Below are 16,302 nucleotides of genomic sequence, written 5' to 3'. Positions count from 1 at the left end.
ATACAAGGAGACAAATAAAAATACAATTGGAAAAGTATAAAAAAAAAAAAAATAATAATATTACACCAAAAAATAGGTATATTTATGTAAAAACAAAAATAAACAAAGACGTACAAACAATTGGTATCACCGCGTCCAGAACGGCTCGACCTATGAAACTGTCACACAAGTTAACCCCTTGAGTGAACACCCAAAAAAATAGAAAAAAAAACGAGGCAACAAAAAAACTATGCTTTAATGCCAAACAAAAAGTGGAATAAAATGAGATCAGAAAGTTGAATGGAAATAAAAATGGTATAGCTGAAAACATCTTGTCCTGCAAAAAAGCTGCAATACAGTTCCATCAGTCGAAAAATAAAAAGCTATAGTTCTCGGAATACAGCAATGCAAAAACTATTTTTTTTTCCTGCAAAATAGTTTTCATTGTGTAAAAGTATAAAAAGCACCCATGGAGTCAAAATCGTCAATACACTTTGAGATAAATTCCCAGAGGGGTATAATTTTCAAAATGAGGTCACTTGAGAGAAGATTCTGCTCTTCTGGCAATTAGGGGCTCGTATACGGAGTTATGGAGTCCATAAACTATTCTACGATAATTTGTTCTTCGAGCGTCAAGTAGCGCTCCGTCCCTCAGGAGCCTCACCACGTGGCTAAGTAGTACTATACAGCCATATATGGGGTATTGCCACGTTTAGCAGAAATTGTGTGACAAATTTTTGTGCCATTTTTACCCATTTTCCCATGTGAAAATGTAAAATCTGGGGCTAAAACAATTTTTTTTGTTTTTTTTTTGTTCACTGCTCAATAGTATAAAATTCTGTGACACACCTGTCTCATCAATGTGATCACTGCAATCTTAGATGAATTAATTGAGAGATGTTTGTAAAGTGGGGTCACTTATGGAGGGGTTCTGCTATTCTGGTACCTCAGGGGCTCTACTAATATGACATGGCACCCTCAAACCATTCCAGCAAAATCTGAACTCCAATAAGGTGCTTCTTCACTTCTGGGTTTTGCATTGTGCCTCAGAAGTAGTTTTTGACTACATTTGGGTTATTGATGTACTCAGGAGAAATAGTATGGTCCATTTTATCCAATTATCCCTTTTGAAAATTGAAAACTTGTGGCCAAAGCAACGTTTTAGTGGAATAGATGGTAATTTTCCAATGTCTCAGCCCAATGTTATACAATTCTGTGAATCGCATGAGGGATAAAAATGCTCAATACACCCCTAGATGAATTCCTCAAGAAGTGTAATTTCCAAAATGGGGTCACTTGTGGGAGTTTCTGCTGTTTTGGTATGTTAGGGGCACTTCAAATGTTACATGGCTTCCGCAATTTATTCCAGCCAAAACTGCACTTGAAAATTCAATTGGCGCTTCTTCCCTTTTGAGCCCTACAGTGTATCAAAACAGTAGTTTTCCACGTATGGGTTATTGTGTATTTAAAATAAATCACACAACAGATTTTGGGGTAAATTTTATCCTGTTACCAGTGTGATCATTTTTCAATGAAATATGTATTTTTTATATTTTCACGGCTCAGCGTTATAAAATTCTGTAATGCACCTGTGGGTTCAAGGAGCTCACCACACCACTAGATAAGATCCTTAAGGGGTGTAGTTTGCAAAATGAGGTCACTTGTGGTGGGTTTCCTCTGTTTAGGCACATCAGGGACTCTGCAAACACGACATGTCATCTGCTATCTATTCCAGCCAATTTTGCTCTACAAAAGTCAACTGGTGCTCCTTCTCTTCCGAGTTCTGCCATGCACCTAATCAGTAGTTTTCCACCACACATGGGAAAAACAATATTTCTGTGGGAAAAAGTAAAATTTTCACTTTTTCCTTCCACATTGCTTTATAGCGCACCTGTCAGCAGGATTTTGATAGGTACACTACAGACACTGTCAGGTTGGTGCTGTTCAACTGATTAAAATGATAGGTCTTGTGGTTCTTGTATAATCAGTATTAGATGTTTTCAGTTAATGATATGCTCATGCTCCGGGGACGGACTGTAGGCAGAGTCTTATCTTCCTGCTCTAAGCCAGAGAAACCAAAGAAAAACCTGTCCACAGGCCCACCCCAAAGCACAAACTTGTTCTTAATTATCAGAAAATTTAAAACTAAAGAAAATGAGCCAGAACACATGCTGTATAAGTGCAATGTATGGGTGCACGTTCACAGTGTGGCAATTTAACAGACAAAACCTAGGATAAAAACAAAATGAGCAAATGCCCTGCAGTAAGCAAACAAATAAATAGTAATAGTACATGTAAATAACAAAAGGTACATAGCTGACACTATTTTGATTGCAAAAAGTGTATAAGCCATTCCACTGCAACAATGCATACCAAATCAGGATGGTCCCTAACCCTTGCTGCATGTCAAGAGACCTCAAAATAGATGGGGCCAGAGCAGGACCCAGATCACTGTGTTGAACCTGCCTGTGGAATGCTATATAGACAATATTTACAGCACAAAAAAGGGAGCACGCCACTGTTATGTACAAAGTACAAAAACTAAATCAAAACCAAAGAAATTAGCCGGAACACGTTGGCATAAATGTAATGTGTAGGTATATTTAACAGACGAAACCTAGAATAAACAAAGAATGAAAAATTACCCTGCATATTGAGAAACATGTGGATTATGGTACTCTGGAATAAGACATTTGATAGCAGATGTCAAAGTATCATTTTATTTAACTTTCTATGACCTGCATGGCCATGAGGGTTGATCCTACTGACAGATTCACTTTAATAAGGAAGCTGGGGGGCACAGCCAAGGCCTACAAATGCACTAGCAAGCCTAATTTACAAATTAATAAACCACAAATTTTAGGAGCAATGGAGCATGGTAGTCATACTACATTTCCCCAATGAAGAAGCTACACGCGAAACGTGCGTCGGGTTCTGCGCCGCTTACACAGGTTATGTATTGCCTCTATTCTTAGCCTCTTCCACTCCAGCCTTACGTTAGCACTATGCACTTATGCATTAATCATTAGTATTAGCTGCTTGTTATATCTTTGGCACATGGCACTTTCTTATGGCCTTTATGAACTCTATTTACTGTGGGCACTTGTATAAAATTAGATTTCTTATATATATGGAAAATTGTTCCTTGTCACTTGGCACTTTACTGTCTAATTTTTAACTGCATTTCTATATTATTGAGCTCAATTATTATTGTAGGACATTAGTCTTTTGAGAATCATTGATTATATGGTTACATAAGTTATATTTTTTTATTTTACTGTGCAGTATTCTTGTCCTATATGATTGCGGGGCAGCTTTGTGCTTTGCCTTTTTTGGTCTGGGTACACTATTGTCTTTATTAATGTGCAGTATTTATTTATTATTGAAATACCCAGCCTTGGAGCTATATATTGTGATTTTTGGAGAGGGCTAGATAAGTTTTGATTATACATAACTCTGGTACTTTATAGCACTTTGTAGTGCAATACACTGTGTTTGGTGGCTATTTTGTGTTGTTTCCCCCTTTTTTATCTATGTACTGTACGTATATATGTAATAAAATTACATTTTAATCTTCTACTATGGCATTACTTCTGTTGTGTTCCTCCTGTATATAGTATATACCTGTGTGTCATCTCCCCTGCATATAGTATATACCTGTGTGTCATCTCCCCTGTATATAGTATATACCTGTGTCATCTCCCCTGAATATAGTATGTACCTGCATGTCATCTCCCCTGTATATAGTATATACCAGTGTGTCATCTCCTCCTGTATATAGTATATACCTGTATGTCATCTCCTCCTGCATATAGTATATACCTGAGTGTCATGTCCTCCTGTATATAGTATATACCTGTATGTCATCTCCTCCTGTATATAGTATATACCTGTGTGTCATCTCCCCTGCATATAGTATATACCTATGTGTCATCTCTCCTGTATATAGTATATACCTGTGTGTCATCTCTCCTGTATATAGCATATACCTGTGTGTCATCTCTCCTGTATATAGTATATACCTGTATGTCATCTCCTCCTGCATATAGTATATACCTGTGTGTCATGTCCTCCTGTATATAGTATATACCTGTATGTCATCTCCTCCTGTATGTAGTATATACCTGTGTGTCATCTACTCCTGCATATAGTATATACCTGTGTGTCATGTCCTCCTATATATAGTATATACCTGTATGTCATCTCTCCTGTATATAGTATATACCTGTATGTCATCTCTCCTGTATATAGTATATATCTGTGTGTCATGTCCTCCTGTATATGGTATATATGTGTGTCATCTACTCCTGTATATAGTATATATCTGTATGTCATCTCCTCCTGTATATAGTATATACCTGTGTGTCATCTTCTCCTGTATATAGTATATACCTGTGTGTCATCTCCTCCTGTATATAGTACATACCTGTGTGTCATCTCTCCTGTATATAGTATATATCTGCGTGTCATCTCCCCTGTATACAGTATATATCTGTATGTCATCTCCTCCTGTTTTAGACCGCGATCACACGTTATTTGGTCAGTATTTTTACCTCAGTATTTGTAAGCTAAATTGGCAGCCTGATAAATCCCCAGCCAACAGGAAGCCCTCCCCCCTGGCAGTATATATTAGCTCACACATACACATAATAGACAGGTCATGTGACTGACAGCTGCTGTATTTCCTATATGGTACATTTTTTGCACTTGTAGTTTGTCTGCTTATTAATCAGATTTTTATTTTTGAAGGATAATACCAGACTTGTGTGTGTTTTAGGGCGAGTTTCATGTGTCAAGTTGTGTGTGTTGAGTTGCATGTGGCGACATGCATGTAGCGACTTTTGTGAGATGAGATGAGTTTTGTGTGGCGACATGCGTGTAGCAACTTTTTGTGTGTCGAGTTGCATGTGACAGGTTAATGTAGCAAGTTGTGTGCAGCAAGTTTTGCGGATGGCGAGTTTTGCGCGTGGCGAGTTTTATGTGTGGTGCGTTTTGAGTGTGTGTAAGTTTTGTGTGAGACAACTTTTGCATGTGTTGCAACTTTTGTGCATGTGGCAATTTTTCCGCGTGTGCAAGTTTTGTGTGTGGCGAGTTTTGCGTGAGCCTAGTTTTGCATATGGCAAATTTTGCGCGTGGCGAGTTTTGAGCAGCGACTTTTGTGTTTCGACTTTTATGTGGCGAGGTTGGTGTATGTGTGGTGAAATGTGTGCTGAGGGTGGTATATGTGTTCAAGCACGTGGTAGTGTGTGGCGCATTTTGTGTGTGTGTTCATATCCCCGTGTGTGATGAGTATCCCATGTCGGGGCCCCACCTTAGCAACTGTACGGTATATACTCTTTGGCGCTATCACTATCACTCTTTTAGTCCCCCTTGTTCACATCTGGCAGCTGTCAATTTGCCTCCAACACTTTTCCTTTCACTTTTTCCCCATTATGTAGATAGGGGCAAAATTGTTTGGTGAATTGGAACGCGCGGGGTTAAAATTTTGCCTCACAACATAGCCTATGACACTCTCAGGGTCCAGACGTGTGACTGTGCAAAATTTTGTGGCTGTAGCTGCGACGGTGCAGATGCCAATCCCGGACATACACACATACACACACACATTCAGCTTTATATATTAGACTAGCTGAAGAGCCCGGCGTTGCCTGGGCATAGTAAATATCTGTGGTTAGTTATAGCACCTCACGTCTCTTATTTTCCCATCATGCCTCTCATTCTCCCTTACACCTCTCATTTTCCCCCTCACTCCTCTTATTTTTCCCCTCACTCCTCTCATTCCCCCCTAACACTTATCATTTCGACCTCACATCTGTCATTTTCCGATCACTCCACTATTTTCCCTCACTCCTCTCATTTTGCACTCACACCTTTTCATTTTCACCTCAGTATATACATGTTTGTCATCTGCCTTATATATAGTATACACCTGTATGTCTTCTCTTGTATAAAGTATATACCTGTATGTCATCTCTCTTGTAAATAGTATATACCTGCTGTATGTCATCTCCTCCTGTATATTGTATACACCCATGTGTCATCTCCTTTATTATATACCTGTATGTCATCTCTTCTGTATATACTATATACCTGTATGTCATCTCCTCCTATATATAGTATATACCTGTATGTCATCTCCTGTATATAGTATATACCTGTATGTCATCTCACCTGTATATAATATATACCTGCTGTATGTCATCTCCTCTATATACCAATGTCATCTCCTCTTTTATATGGTATATACCTGTATGTCATCTCCTCCTGTATATAGTATATACGTGTGTCATCTCCTCCTGTATATAGTATGTATCTGTAAGTCATCTCCTCCTGTATATAGTATATACCTGTGTATCATCTGCTCCTATATATAGTATATACCTGTGTGTCATCTCCTCCAGTATATAGTATATACCTGTATGTCATCTCCTCCTGTATATAGTATATACCTGTGTGTCATCTCCACTGTATAACGTATATACATGTGTGTCATTGCCCCTGTATGTAGTATGTACCTGTATGTCATCTCCCCTGTATATAGTATATACCAGGTTGTCATCTCTGTTGTGAATTCTGTTGTCGAACTCCCTCCTGTGGTCGGGAATGGTACTTCGGCGAGTTCTGTCCATGGATTCCATCTGGTGGCTGTGAGTGAAGCTGCTGCTTCTGAGGTTCCTTACACAGGTGACGTGGTTTATCCTTTGGTTGGCTGCTCTATTTAACTCCACTCAGATCGTTACTCCATGCCAGCTGTCAATGTTCCTGCATTGGTTCAGTTCGCTCTTGGATCTTTCTGGTGACCTGTCTACTCCAGCAGAAGCTAAGTTCCTGATAGTTATTATTTGTTCATTGTTTCCTTGTCCAGCTGGTTATCATGATTTTGTCTTGCTAGCTGGAAGCTCTGGGATGCAGAGTGGCATCTCCGCACCGTTAGTCGGTGCGGAGGTCTTTTTGCACACTCTGCGTGGTCTTTTGTAGTTTTTTGTGCTGACCGCAAAGATACCTTTCCTATCCTCTGTCTGTTTAGTAAGTCTGGCCTCCCTTTGCTGAAACCTGTTTCATTTCTGCGTTTGTGACTTTCATCTTTACTCACAGTCAATATATGTGGGGGGCTGCCTTTTCCTTTGGGGAATTTCTCTGAGGCAAGGTAGGCTTTATTTTCTATCTCTAGGGCTAGTTAGCTCTTAGGCTGTGAAGAGGCCTCTAGGGAGAGTCAGGAACGCTCCACGGCTATTTCTAGTTGTTGTGATAGGATTAGGGGTTGCGGTCAGCAGAGCTCACACATCCCAGAGCTTGTCCTGTGTGAGTTTAACCATCAGGTCGTTCCGGGTGCTCCTAACCACCAGGTCATAACACATCTCCTCCTGTATATAGTATATACCTGTGTGTCATGTCCTCCTGTATATAGTATATACCTGTATGTCATCTCCTCCTGTATATAGTATATACCTGTGTGTCATGTCTCCTGTATATAGTATATATGTGTGTGTCATCTCCTCCTGTATATAGTATATACCTGTGTGTCATCTCCTCCTGTATATAGTATATACCTGTATGTCATCTCCTCCTGTATAAAGTATATACCTGTGTGTCATCTGCTCCTGTATATAGTATATACCTGTGTGTCATCTGCTCCTGTATATAGTATATACCTGTGTGTCATCTCCTTCTGTATATAGTATATACATGTGTCATCTCCTCCTGAATATAGTATATACCTGTGTGTCATCTCCTCCTGTATATAGTATATACCTGTAAGTCATCTCCTCCTGTATATACTATATACCTGTGTGTCATCTCTCCTGTATATAGTATATACCTCTGTGTAATCTCCTGTATATAGTATATATTTGTGTGTCATCTCCTCCTGTATTAGACCGCATTCACACATTATTTGGTCAGTATTTTTACCTCAGTATTTGTAAGCTAAATTGGCAGTCTGATAAATCCCCAGCCAACAAGAAGCCCTCCCCCCGGCAGTATATATTAGCTCACACATACACATAATAGACAGGTCATGTGACTGACAGCTGCTGTATTTCTTATATGGTACATTTGTTGCTCTTGTAGTTTGTCTGCTTATTAATCAGATTTTTATTTTTGAAGGATAATACCAGACTTGTGTGTGTTTTAGGGCGAGTTTCATGTGTCAAGTTGTGTGTGTTGAGTTGCATGTGGCGACATGCATGTAGTGACTTTTGTAAGATTAGTTTTGTGTGGCGATATGCGTGTAGCAACTTTTTGTGTGTCGAGTTGCATGTGACAGGTTAGTGTAGCAAGTTGTGTGCAGCAAGTTTTGCGGATGGCGAGTTTTGCGCGTGGTGAGTTTTATGTGTCGTGCGTTTTGAGTATGTGCAAGTTTTGTGTGAGGCAACTTTTGCATGTGTTGCAACTTTTGTGCATGTGGCAATTTTTCCGCGTGTGCAAGTTTTGTGTGTGGCGAGTTTTCCATGAGGTGAGTTTTGCATGTGTGGCGAGTTTTGCGTGAGCCTAGTTTTGCACGTGGCGAGTTTTGCTCGTGGCGAGTTTTGAGCAGCGACTTTTGTGTTTCGACTTTTATGTGGCGAGGTTGGTGTATGTGTGGTGAAATGTGTGCTGAGGGTGGTATATGTGTTCAAGCACGTGGTAGTTTGCGGCGCCTTTTGTGTGTGTGTTCATATCCCCGTGTGTGGTGGGTATCCCATATCGGGGCCCCACCTTAGCAACTGTACGGTATATACTCTTTAGCGCCATCACTCTCACTCTTTTAGTCCCCCTTGTTCACATCTGGCAGCTGTCAATTTGCCTCCAACACTTTTCCTTTCACTTTTTCCCCATTATGTAGATAGGGGCAAAATTGTTTGGTGAATTGGAAAGCGTGGGGTTAAAATTTCACCTCACAACATAGCCTATGACGCTCTCAGGGTCCAGACGTGTGACTGTGCAAAATTTTGTTGCTGTAGCTGCGACGTTGCAGATGCCAATCCCGGACATACATACATACATACACACATACACACACACACATTCAGCTTTATATAGTAGACTAGCTGAAGAGCCCGGCGTTGCCTGGGCATAGTAAATATCTGTGGTTAGTTATAGCACCTCACTTCTCTTATTTTCCCATCACGCCTCTCATTTTCCCAATCACATCTTTCATTTTCCCCCTCACATCTCTCATTTTCTCCCTCACATCTCTCATTTTCTCCCTCACTCCTCTCATTCCCCCCTAACACTTGTCATTTCAACCTCACATCTGTCATTTTCTGATCACTCCATTATTTTTCCTCACTCCTCTCATTTTGCACTCACACCTTTTCATTCTCACCTCACACCTCTCATTTTTACCTCATCACCTCAGTATATACATGTTTGTCATCTCCCTTATATATAGTATACATCTGTATGTCATCTCCTGTATATAGTATATACCTGTATGTCATCTCCCCTGTATATATTATATACCTGCTGTGTGTCATCTCCCCTATATATAGTATATACCTGAATGTCATCTCCTTCTATATATAGTATATACTTGTATGTCATCTCATCTTGTATATAGTATATACCTGTGTGTCATCTCCCCTGTATATAGTATATATCTGTGTGTCATCTCCTCCTGTATATAGTATATACCTGCATGTCATCTTCTATATATAGCATATACCTGTATGTCATCTCCTCCTGTATATAGTATATACCTGTAGGTCATCTGCTCCTGTATATAGTATATACCTGTGTGTCATCTCCTCCTGTATATAGTATATACCTGTATGTCATCTCCTCCTGTATATATATGTACCTGTATGTCATCTCCTCCTCTATATAGTATATACCTGTGTGTCATCTCTCCTGTATATAGTACATATCTGTGTGTCATCTCCCCTGTATATAGTATATACCTGTGTGTCATCTCCTTCTGTATTAGACCTCGTTCACACGTTATTTGCTCAGTATTTTTACCTCAGTATTTGTAAGCTAAATTGGCAGCCTGATAAATCCCCAGCCAACAGGAAGCCATCCCCCTGGCAGTATATATTAGCTCACACATACACATAATAGACAGGTCATGTGACTGACAGCTGCCGTATTTCCTATATGGTACATTTGTTGTAGTTTGTCTGCTTATTAATCAGATTTTTATTTTTGAAGGATAAGACCAGACTTGTGTGTGTTTTAGGGCGAGTTTCGTTTGTGTGTTGTGTGTGTTGAGTTGCGTGTGGCGACATGCATGTAGCGACTTTTGTGAGATGAGTTTTGTGTGGCAACATGCGTGTAGCAACTTTTTGTGGGTCGAGTTGCATGTGACAGGTTAGTGTAGCAACTTGTGTGCAGCAAGTTTTGCGCATGGCGAGTTTTGCGCGTGGCGAGTTTTGTGTGGTGCCTTTTGAGTATGTGCAAGTTTTGTGTGAGGCAAATTTTGCATGTGTTGCAACTTTTGTGCATGTGGCAATTTTTCCGCGTGTGCAAGTTTTGCGTGTGGCAAGTTTTCCATGAGGTGAGTTTTGCACTTGTGGCGAGTTTTGCAAGAGCCTAGTTTTTGCATGTGGCGAGTTCTGCGCGTGGCGAGTTTTGAGCGGCGACTTTTGTGTTTCGACTTTTATGTGGCGAGGTTGGAGAATGTGTGGTGAATTGTGTGCTGAGGGTGATATGTGTTCAAGCACGTGGTAGTGTGTGGCGCATTTTGTGTGTGTGTTCATATCCCCGTGTGTGGTGAGTATCCCATGTCGGGGCCCCACCTTAGCAACTGTACGGTATATACTCTTTGGCGCCATCGCTCTCACTCTTTACGTCCCCCTTGTTCACATCTGGCAGCTGTCAATTTGCCTCCAACACTTTTCCTTTCATTTTTTCCCATTATGTAGATAGGGGCAAAATTGTTTGGTGAATTGGAAAGCACGGGGTTAAAATTTCACCTCACAACATAGCCTATGATGCTCTCAGGGTCCGGACGTGTGACTGTGCAAAATTTTGTGGCTGTAGCTGCGACGCCTCCAACACTTTTACTTTCACTTTTTTCCCCAGTATGTAGAAAGGGGCAAAATTGTTTGGTGAATTGGAACGCGCGGGGTTAAAATTTCGCCTCACAACATAGCCTATGACGCTCTCGGGGTCCAGACGTGTGACTGTGCAAAATTTTGTGGCTGTAGCTGCGACGGCGCAGATGCCAATCCCGGACATACATACACACATACACACATTCAGCTTTATATATTAGATATGTGTGTGGAACACTACGGTAGTGTGGACATGTTTGTGTGTGCTCAGGCCAGGCGTACAGCCTTTAGAATTCCGGCACCTCCGGATAGGAGTTCGTGTGTGTGCATACACTGTGACTGTGTCCACTACCTGGTTCCTTGCTCCTGAGAGGGTTGCGTTCACCTGTGATGTAGCAAGGGATTTCGCATAGCAACATTTTCACTAGCTTGGTATCTAGCTGAGCTATACTGTCTAGGGACAGCTGTATTTCTGTCTCTACCTCTCTGTGAAGCTAACAGAGTTGGGTAATTAGTTTCTAATTGCACAGGGTGACATTTAACCCCGTGTGCTTTTCAAGATCGCTTACTGCACGCTTCCACCATTGTTTACTAGCTAGCACAAATACCTCAGTGACATCTTAATGCCAAAACCAGGGCTACAAGTAACCCATTAGATAGATACCCACTCCAAAGTATGTATATATATATATATATATATATATATATATCCGGAAACCCTTTACCCTTGATAAAGCAGTGGATTGAACATGCGAAACGCGCGTCGGTGTCATCTAACACCGGCCTAGGGTCTTTTTTGCCTTTCCCTCTGCCCGTGTTCTCCCTCCTTAGGGGTTTTCTTGTGATTGGATATAGTGGTTTGACTATCCCCCTCTTTATAGGAAGTCTCCTTACCATAAGCTATACTTTTGCACAAGCACTTTAATATTATTAATATCCGGGCAGTTGCAATTGGTGTCCCTGTGGCTTTTCCGTCTCTTTGTCTGTTTATGTGTCATTTCTCATGACTATTTTTGGTGGTAATTTTCGCTTTATTGTTGAACTTTCAATAAAATATATATCTTGTTACTTAAATATATCGATGACTCCTTGTTTCTCCGGCTATACAGTACAGACCAAAAGTTTGGACACACTTTCTCATTTAAAGATTTTTCTGTATTTTCATGACTATGAAAATTGTACATTCACACTGAAGGCATCAAAACTATTAATTAACACATGTGGAATTATATACCTAACAAAAAGTGTGAAACAACTGAAAATATGTCTTATATTCTATTTTCTTCAAAGTAGCCACATTTTGCTTTGATGACTGCTTTGCACACTCTTGGCATTCTCTTGATGAGCTTCAAGAGGTAGTCACTTCACAGGTGTGCCCTGTCGGGTTTAGTAAATGGGATTTCTTGTCTTATAAATGGGGTTGGGACCATCTGTTGTGTTGAGCAGAAGTCTCGTAGATACACAGCCAATAGTCCTACTGAATAGACTGTTAGAATTTGTATTATGGCAAGAAAAAAGCAGCTAAGTAAAGAAGAACGAGTGGCCATCATTACTTTAAGAAATGAAAGTCAGCCAGTCTGAAAAATTGGGAAAACTTTGAAAGTGTCCCCAAGTGCAGTTGCAAAAAACATCAAGCGCTACAAAGAAACTGGCTCACATGAGGACCGCCCCAGGAAAGGAAGACCAAGAGTTACCTCGGCTTCTGAGGATAAGTTTATCCGAGTCACCAGCCTCAGAAATCACAGGTTAACACCAGCTCAGATTAGAGACCAGATCAATACCACACAGAGTTCTAGCAGCAGACACATCTCTACAACAACTGTTAAGAGGAGACTTTGTGCAGCAGGCCTTCATAGTAAAATAGCTGCTAGGAAACCACTGCTAAGGACAGGCAACAAGCAGAAGAGACTTGTTTGGGCTAAAGAACACGAGGAATGGACATTAGACCAGTGGAAATCTGTGCTTTGGTCTGATGAGTCCAAATTTGAGATATTTGGTTCCAACCACCGTGTCTTTGTGCGACGCAGAAAAGGTGAACGGATGGACTCTACATGCCTGGTTCCCACCAACCTCCGCTGATAGGCAGGGCGCATCTAGCATTAGTGCAGGGTTAGGCACCACCTGGGCCTATCCTATTGATTGTTGTTGTTTTGGTGATGGTTATTTGTAGTGCACTAATTGGGGTTACTCTTTTATAAAGAAATTTATTAAAAGTTAAGTTTTAATCAATTTTAAAATTGGGTTTTTTCTGTGAACAATGCCTGGTTCCCACCGTGAAGCATAAAGGAGGAGGTGTGATGGTGTGGGGGTTCTTTGCTGGTGACTCTGTTGGGGATTTATTCAAAATTGAAGGCATACTGAACCAGCATGGCTACCACAGCATCTTGCATCGGCATGCTATTCCATCCGGTTTGCGTTTAGTTGGACCATCATTTATTTTTCAACAGGACAATGACCCCAAACACACCTCCAGGCTGTGTAAGGGCTATTTAACCAAGAAAGAGAGTGATGGGGTGCTACGCCAGATGACCTGGCCTCCACAGTCACCAGACCTGAACCCAATCGAGATGGTTTGGGGTGAGCTGGACCGCAGAGTGAAGGCAAAAGGGCCAACAAGTGCTAAGCATCTCTGGGAACTCCTTCAAGATTGTTGGAAGACTACTTCCGGTGAGTACCTCTTGATGCTGATCAAGAGAATGCCAAGAGTGTGCAAAGCAGTCATCAAAGCAAAAGGTGGCTACTTTGAAGAACCTAGAATATAAGACATAATTTCAGTTGTTTCATACTTTTCTGTTAAGTATATAATTCCACATGTGTTAATTCATAGTTTTGATGCCTTCAGTGTGAATTTACAATTTTCATAGTCATGAAAATACAGAAAAATATTTAAATGAGAAGGTGCGTCCAAACTTTTGGTCTGTACTGTATATATATTGTTTACTAGCTGTGGTTTTTCATCTCCGCACGGTTGACCCCAGGTTATGATCGCACTTGATCTTAATTTATATTTAGTGCTATCCGCCAACCCTAACAAGAGGTCTTTGGACCCTCTCAAGTACCAGAGTCCAGGTGAAACTACTATCTATGCATTCACTATCACTCCTCTTCTGCCAAAGTCCACTGAAGTATGGGTGACTGAATTTATGATTCTTTTCTTACTTTAGTCTTCTTGCTTTCTCATCTGCGGCATTCAGCTTTCTCAGTCTCATTCTTTCTCTGGGAGTCATTTTCTGCACTTCTGATAGTTCCCGAAGTGTCTGAAGATGGAATTTTTTCTGTCTATAAGAACAAAGGAATATATAGTGATAAACTTATAATCTTTTCCAAATTATTGATCAACCCATTCCCTAAGTCATTGCTCGCATCACTCCAGAATATTAAACCCTATTTCACAGCTTAGTCTGAACATTATGAAGCTTAACCGACTCAGACAGCAAGCATTAATAATGACACTGCAGGTGAACCATGTATAATTCGGCAAGTATCATTTACATAGAGAACTTACATTTCATTCTAATCAGTTTAAATCCTACTTTGGAAACCACATTGTGTGAAAATAATTATGGGAAAACCAAGTTAAAGCAGAAAAGTGACAGTCCCATAATAACAAGTCACTAAATGTAATATTTTCACACGTTAGCCGTTTTCTTAGAATCCTGGTCATTTCTGTACATGATAGTGACCCTGGATAAATTATTATCAGGACGAGATTATAATATAATAATACTATAATTGTAATAATGAAAAAAATAAAGGGGATTGACTAGAATAAAAAACATGGCTGCTTTCTTCCAAAAACAATGCCACAAAGGTTGTGTGTTTAGCATTACACCCCTATTCAATTCAGAGTGGCTGAACAGCAATACTAGTCACAACCATGGGAAAACTAGCCTCATTTTTCTAGTCTTGCACAATAAATTTAAAGGGATTGGACAATTTATCTTTATTTTAACAGATGCGTTGGAGACATGATTCTGTACCGCTTACTAATATATTACAGGTTCTCCTTCTTTACTTATTAGCACCGTCCTTACAAACTGCATGGTTTTGCTGTTCAGAAAATGGCTGTTAGTGGAGAAGAATGTGACCCGACTTGTCCAACATTCTCTTCAAATTGAAAAATAGCTCTCACATGTGAACAATGGTTGCAGATACAAAATGATGTCCTTAACACATTTATTAAAATAAATATAACGTGGCCAACCCTTTTAAGTATGTTTTAAGGATACTCTATATTCGACACATTAGCGGTAAACTGCGCCTTGTACAATATGTATACCCTAAGGCACAATAGATGCACAGTAATTTCTTGTAGGACAAGATTTCCCCATTCTTATACTAGGAGGTTAAAGAGAACCTGTCACATCGGACATGCAGTCATCTCTCTGAGCAGTATGTTATAGAGAAGGAGAAGATGAACGGTTTGATATATGGTTTTGTGGGAACAGATTCAGGCTTAGTGTAATTCCTGAATTATTCTTGGCTTCGAGGTCCAGGAGGTGGGCCCAACTGAATTTCTGTGCACAACCATACAGGAATGGATGTGAATTACTGACAAGAACTGCCCACTGGAGTCCTGAGCATAGAATAAGTAAAGTATTTACATGAATAAAATTGAAATCGTACTGATTTCTTTTCCTACAAACCACATATCATTTTGCCCAGCTTCTCCATCTCACCATATTCAATGTGACATGTTCCTTTTAACTACGTTTTTAGAGGTTTTTCAAGCTATGTTGACTGTTTTCACCAACAGATCTGAATTACAAAACGTTAAGTTATCTGAGTGATACCGTCATGAAATAATATTAGTGAGTGTAATAATATCCACTGAACAGCCACTAATGAAAGGACTGAAAAGAAATAAGCTCATGGTTCGGAACAGTAACATTGAGCATCACACAACATGTACTCCACACCTTCTCGAGAAAATCCTTTACAGAGCTGCTGACGGGTTGAGGATTATTAGTTCTTAGTTTCTAGGTGTGCCATAATGACAAGTGCTCGTTACATGAATTGAAAACGGTTCTAAACCTTTTATGTAACATACGTGATAACAGTTGAACAGGGTGAAAAAAGTAAGACCCAGGAAAGGAATTTATTAAAGTATAGCAAATAAACCAAAAGCGCCCGGAGGCCCACTAACCTTTCTCTAACGAATATTTAAAACTCACAATTTATTTTTTATTTCCTTTAAATTTATTACAAGATAAATGGCTCAGAATACAGTGAGTTAAAATTGCGGGGTCCTGTGCTTTGCCTTATATACACTGTTTTATATTACTACCAGCAATATGGGCACTGTAGCTATAATATTATCAAGGAATAGACATCCAGAACAACTGCT

The 16,302-nt window shown here is 40.0% G+C and overlaps 1 protein-coding gene across 1 annotated transcript in view; it reads right to left on the bottom strand.

Annotated features, from left to right (window-relative positions):
• Positions 1-16,302, bottom strand: part of NEK11 (NIMA related kinase 11) — a 406,370-nt gene that overhangs the window by 141,469 nt on the left and 248,599 nt on the right. Inside the window, exon 10 of the mRNA XM_069730081.1 lies at positions 14,115-14,234. Within this exon, the coding sequence (XP_069586182.1) occupies positions 14,115-14,234 (120 nt within the window). The remainder of the gene's footprint in view (positions 1-14,114; positions 14,235-16,302) is intronic.

The sequence above is a fragment of the Ranitomeya imitator genome, chromosome 6 (assembly GCF_032444005.1).
Source record: "Ranitomeya imitator isolate aRanImi1 chromosome 6, aRanImi1.pri, whole genome shotgun sequence".
Taxonomy (NCBI): Eukaryota; Metazoa; Chordata; class Amphibia; order Anura; family Dendrobatidae; genus Ranitomeya; species Ranitomeya imitator.
This window is presented reverse-complemented; position numbering and strand designations above follow the sequence as displayed.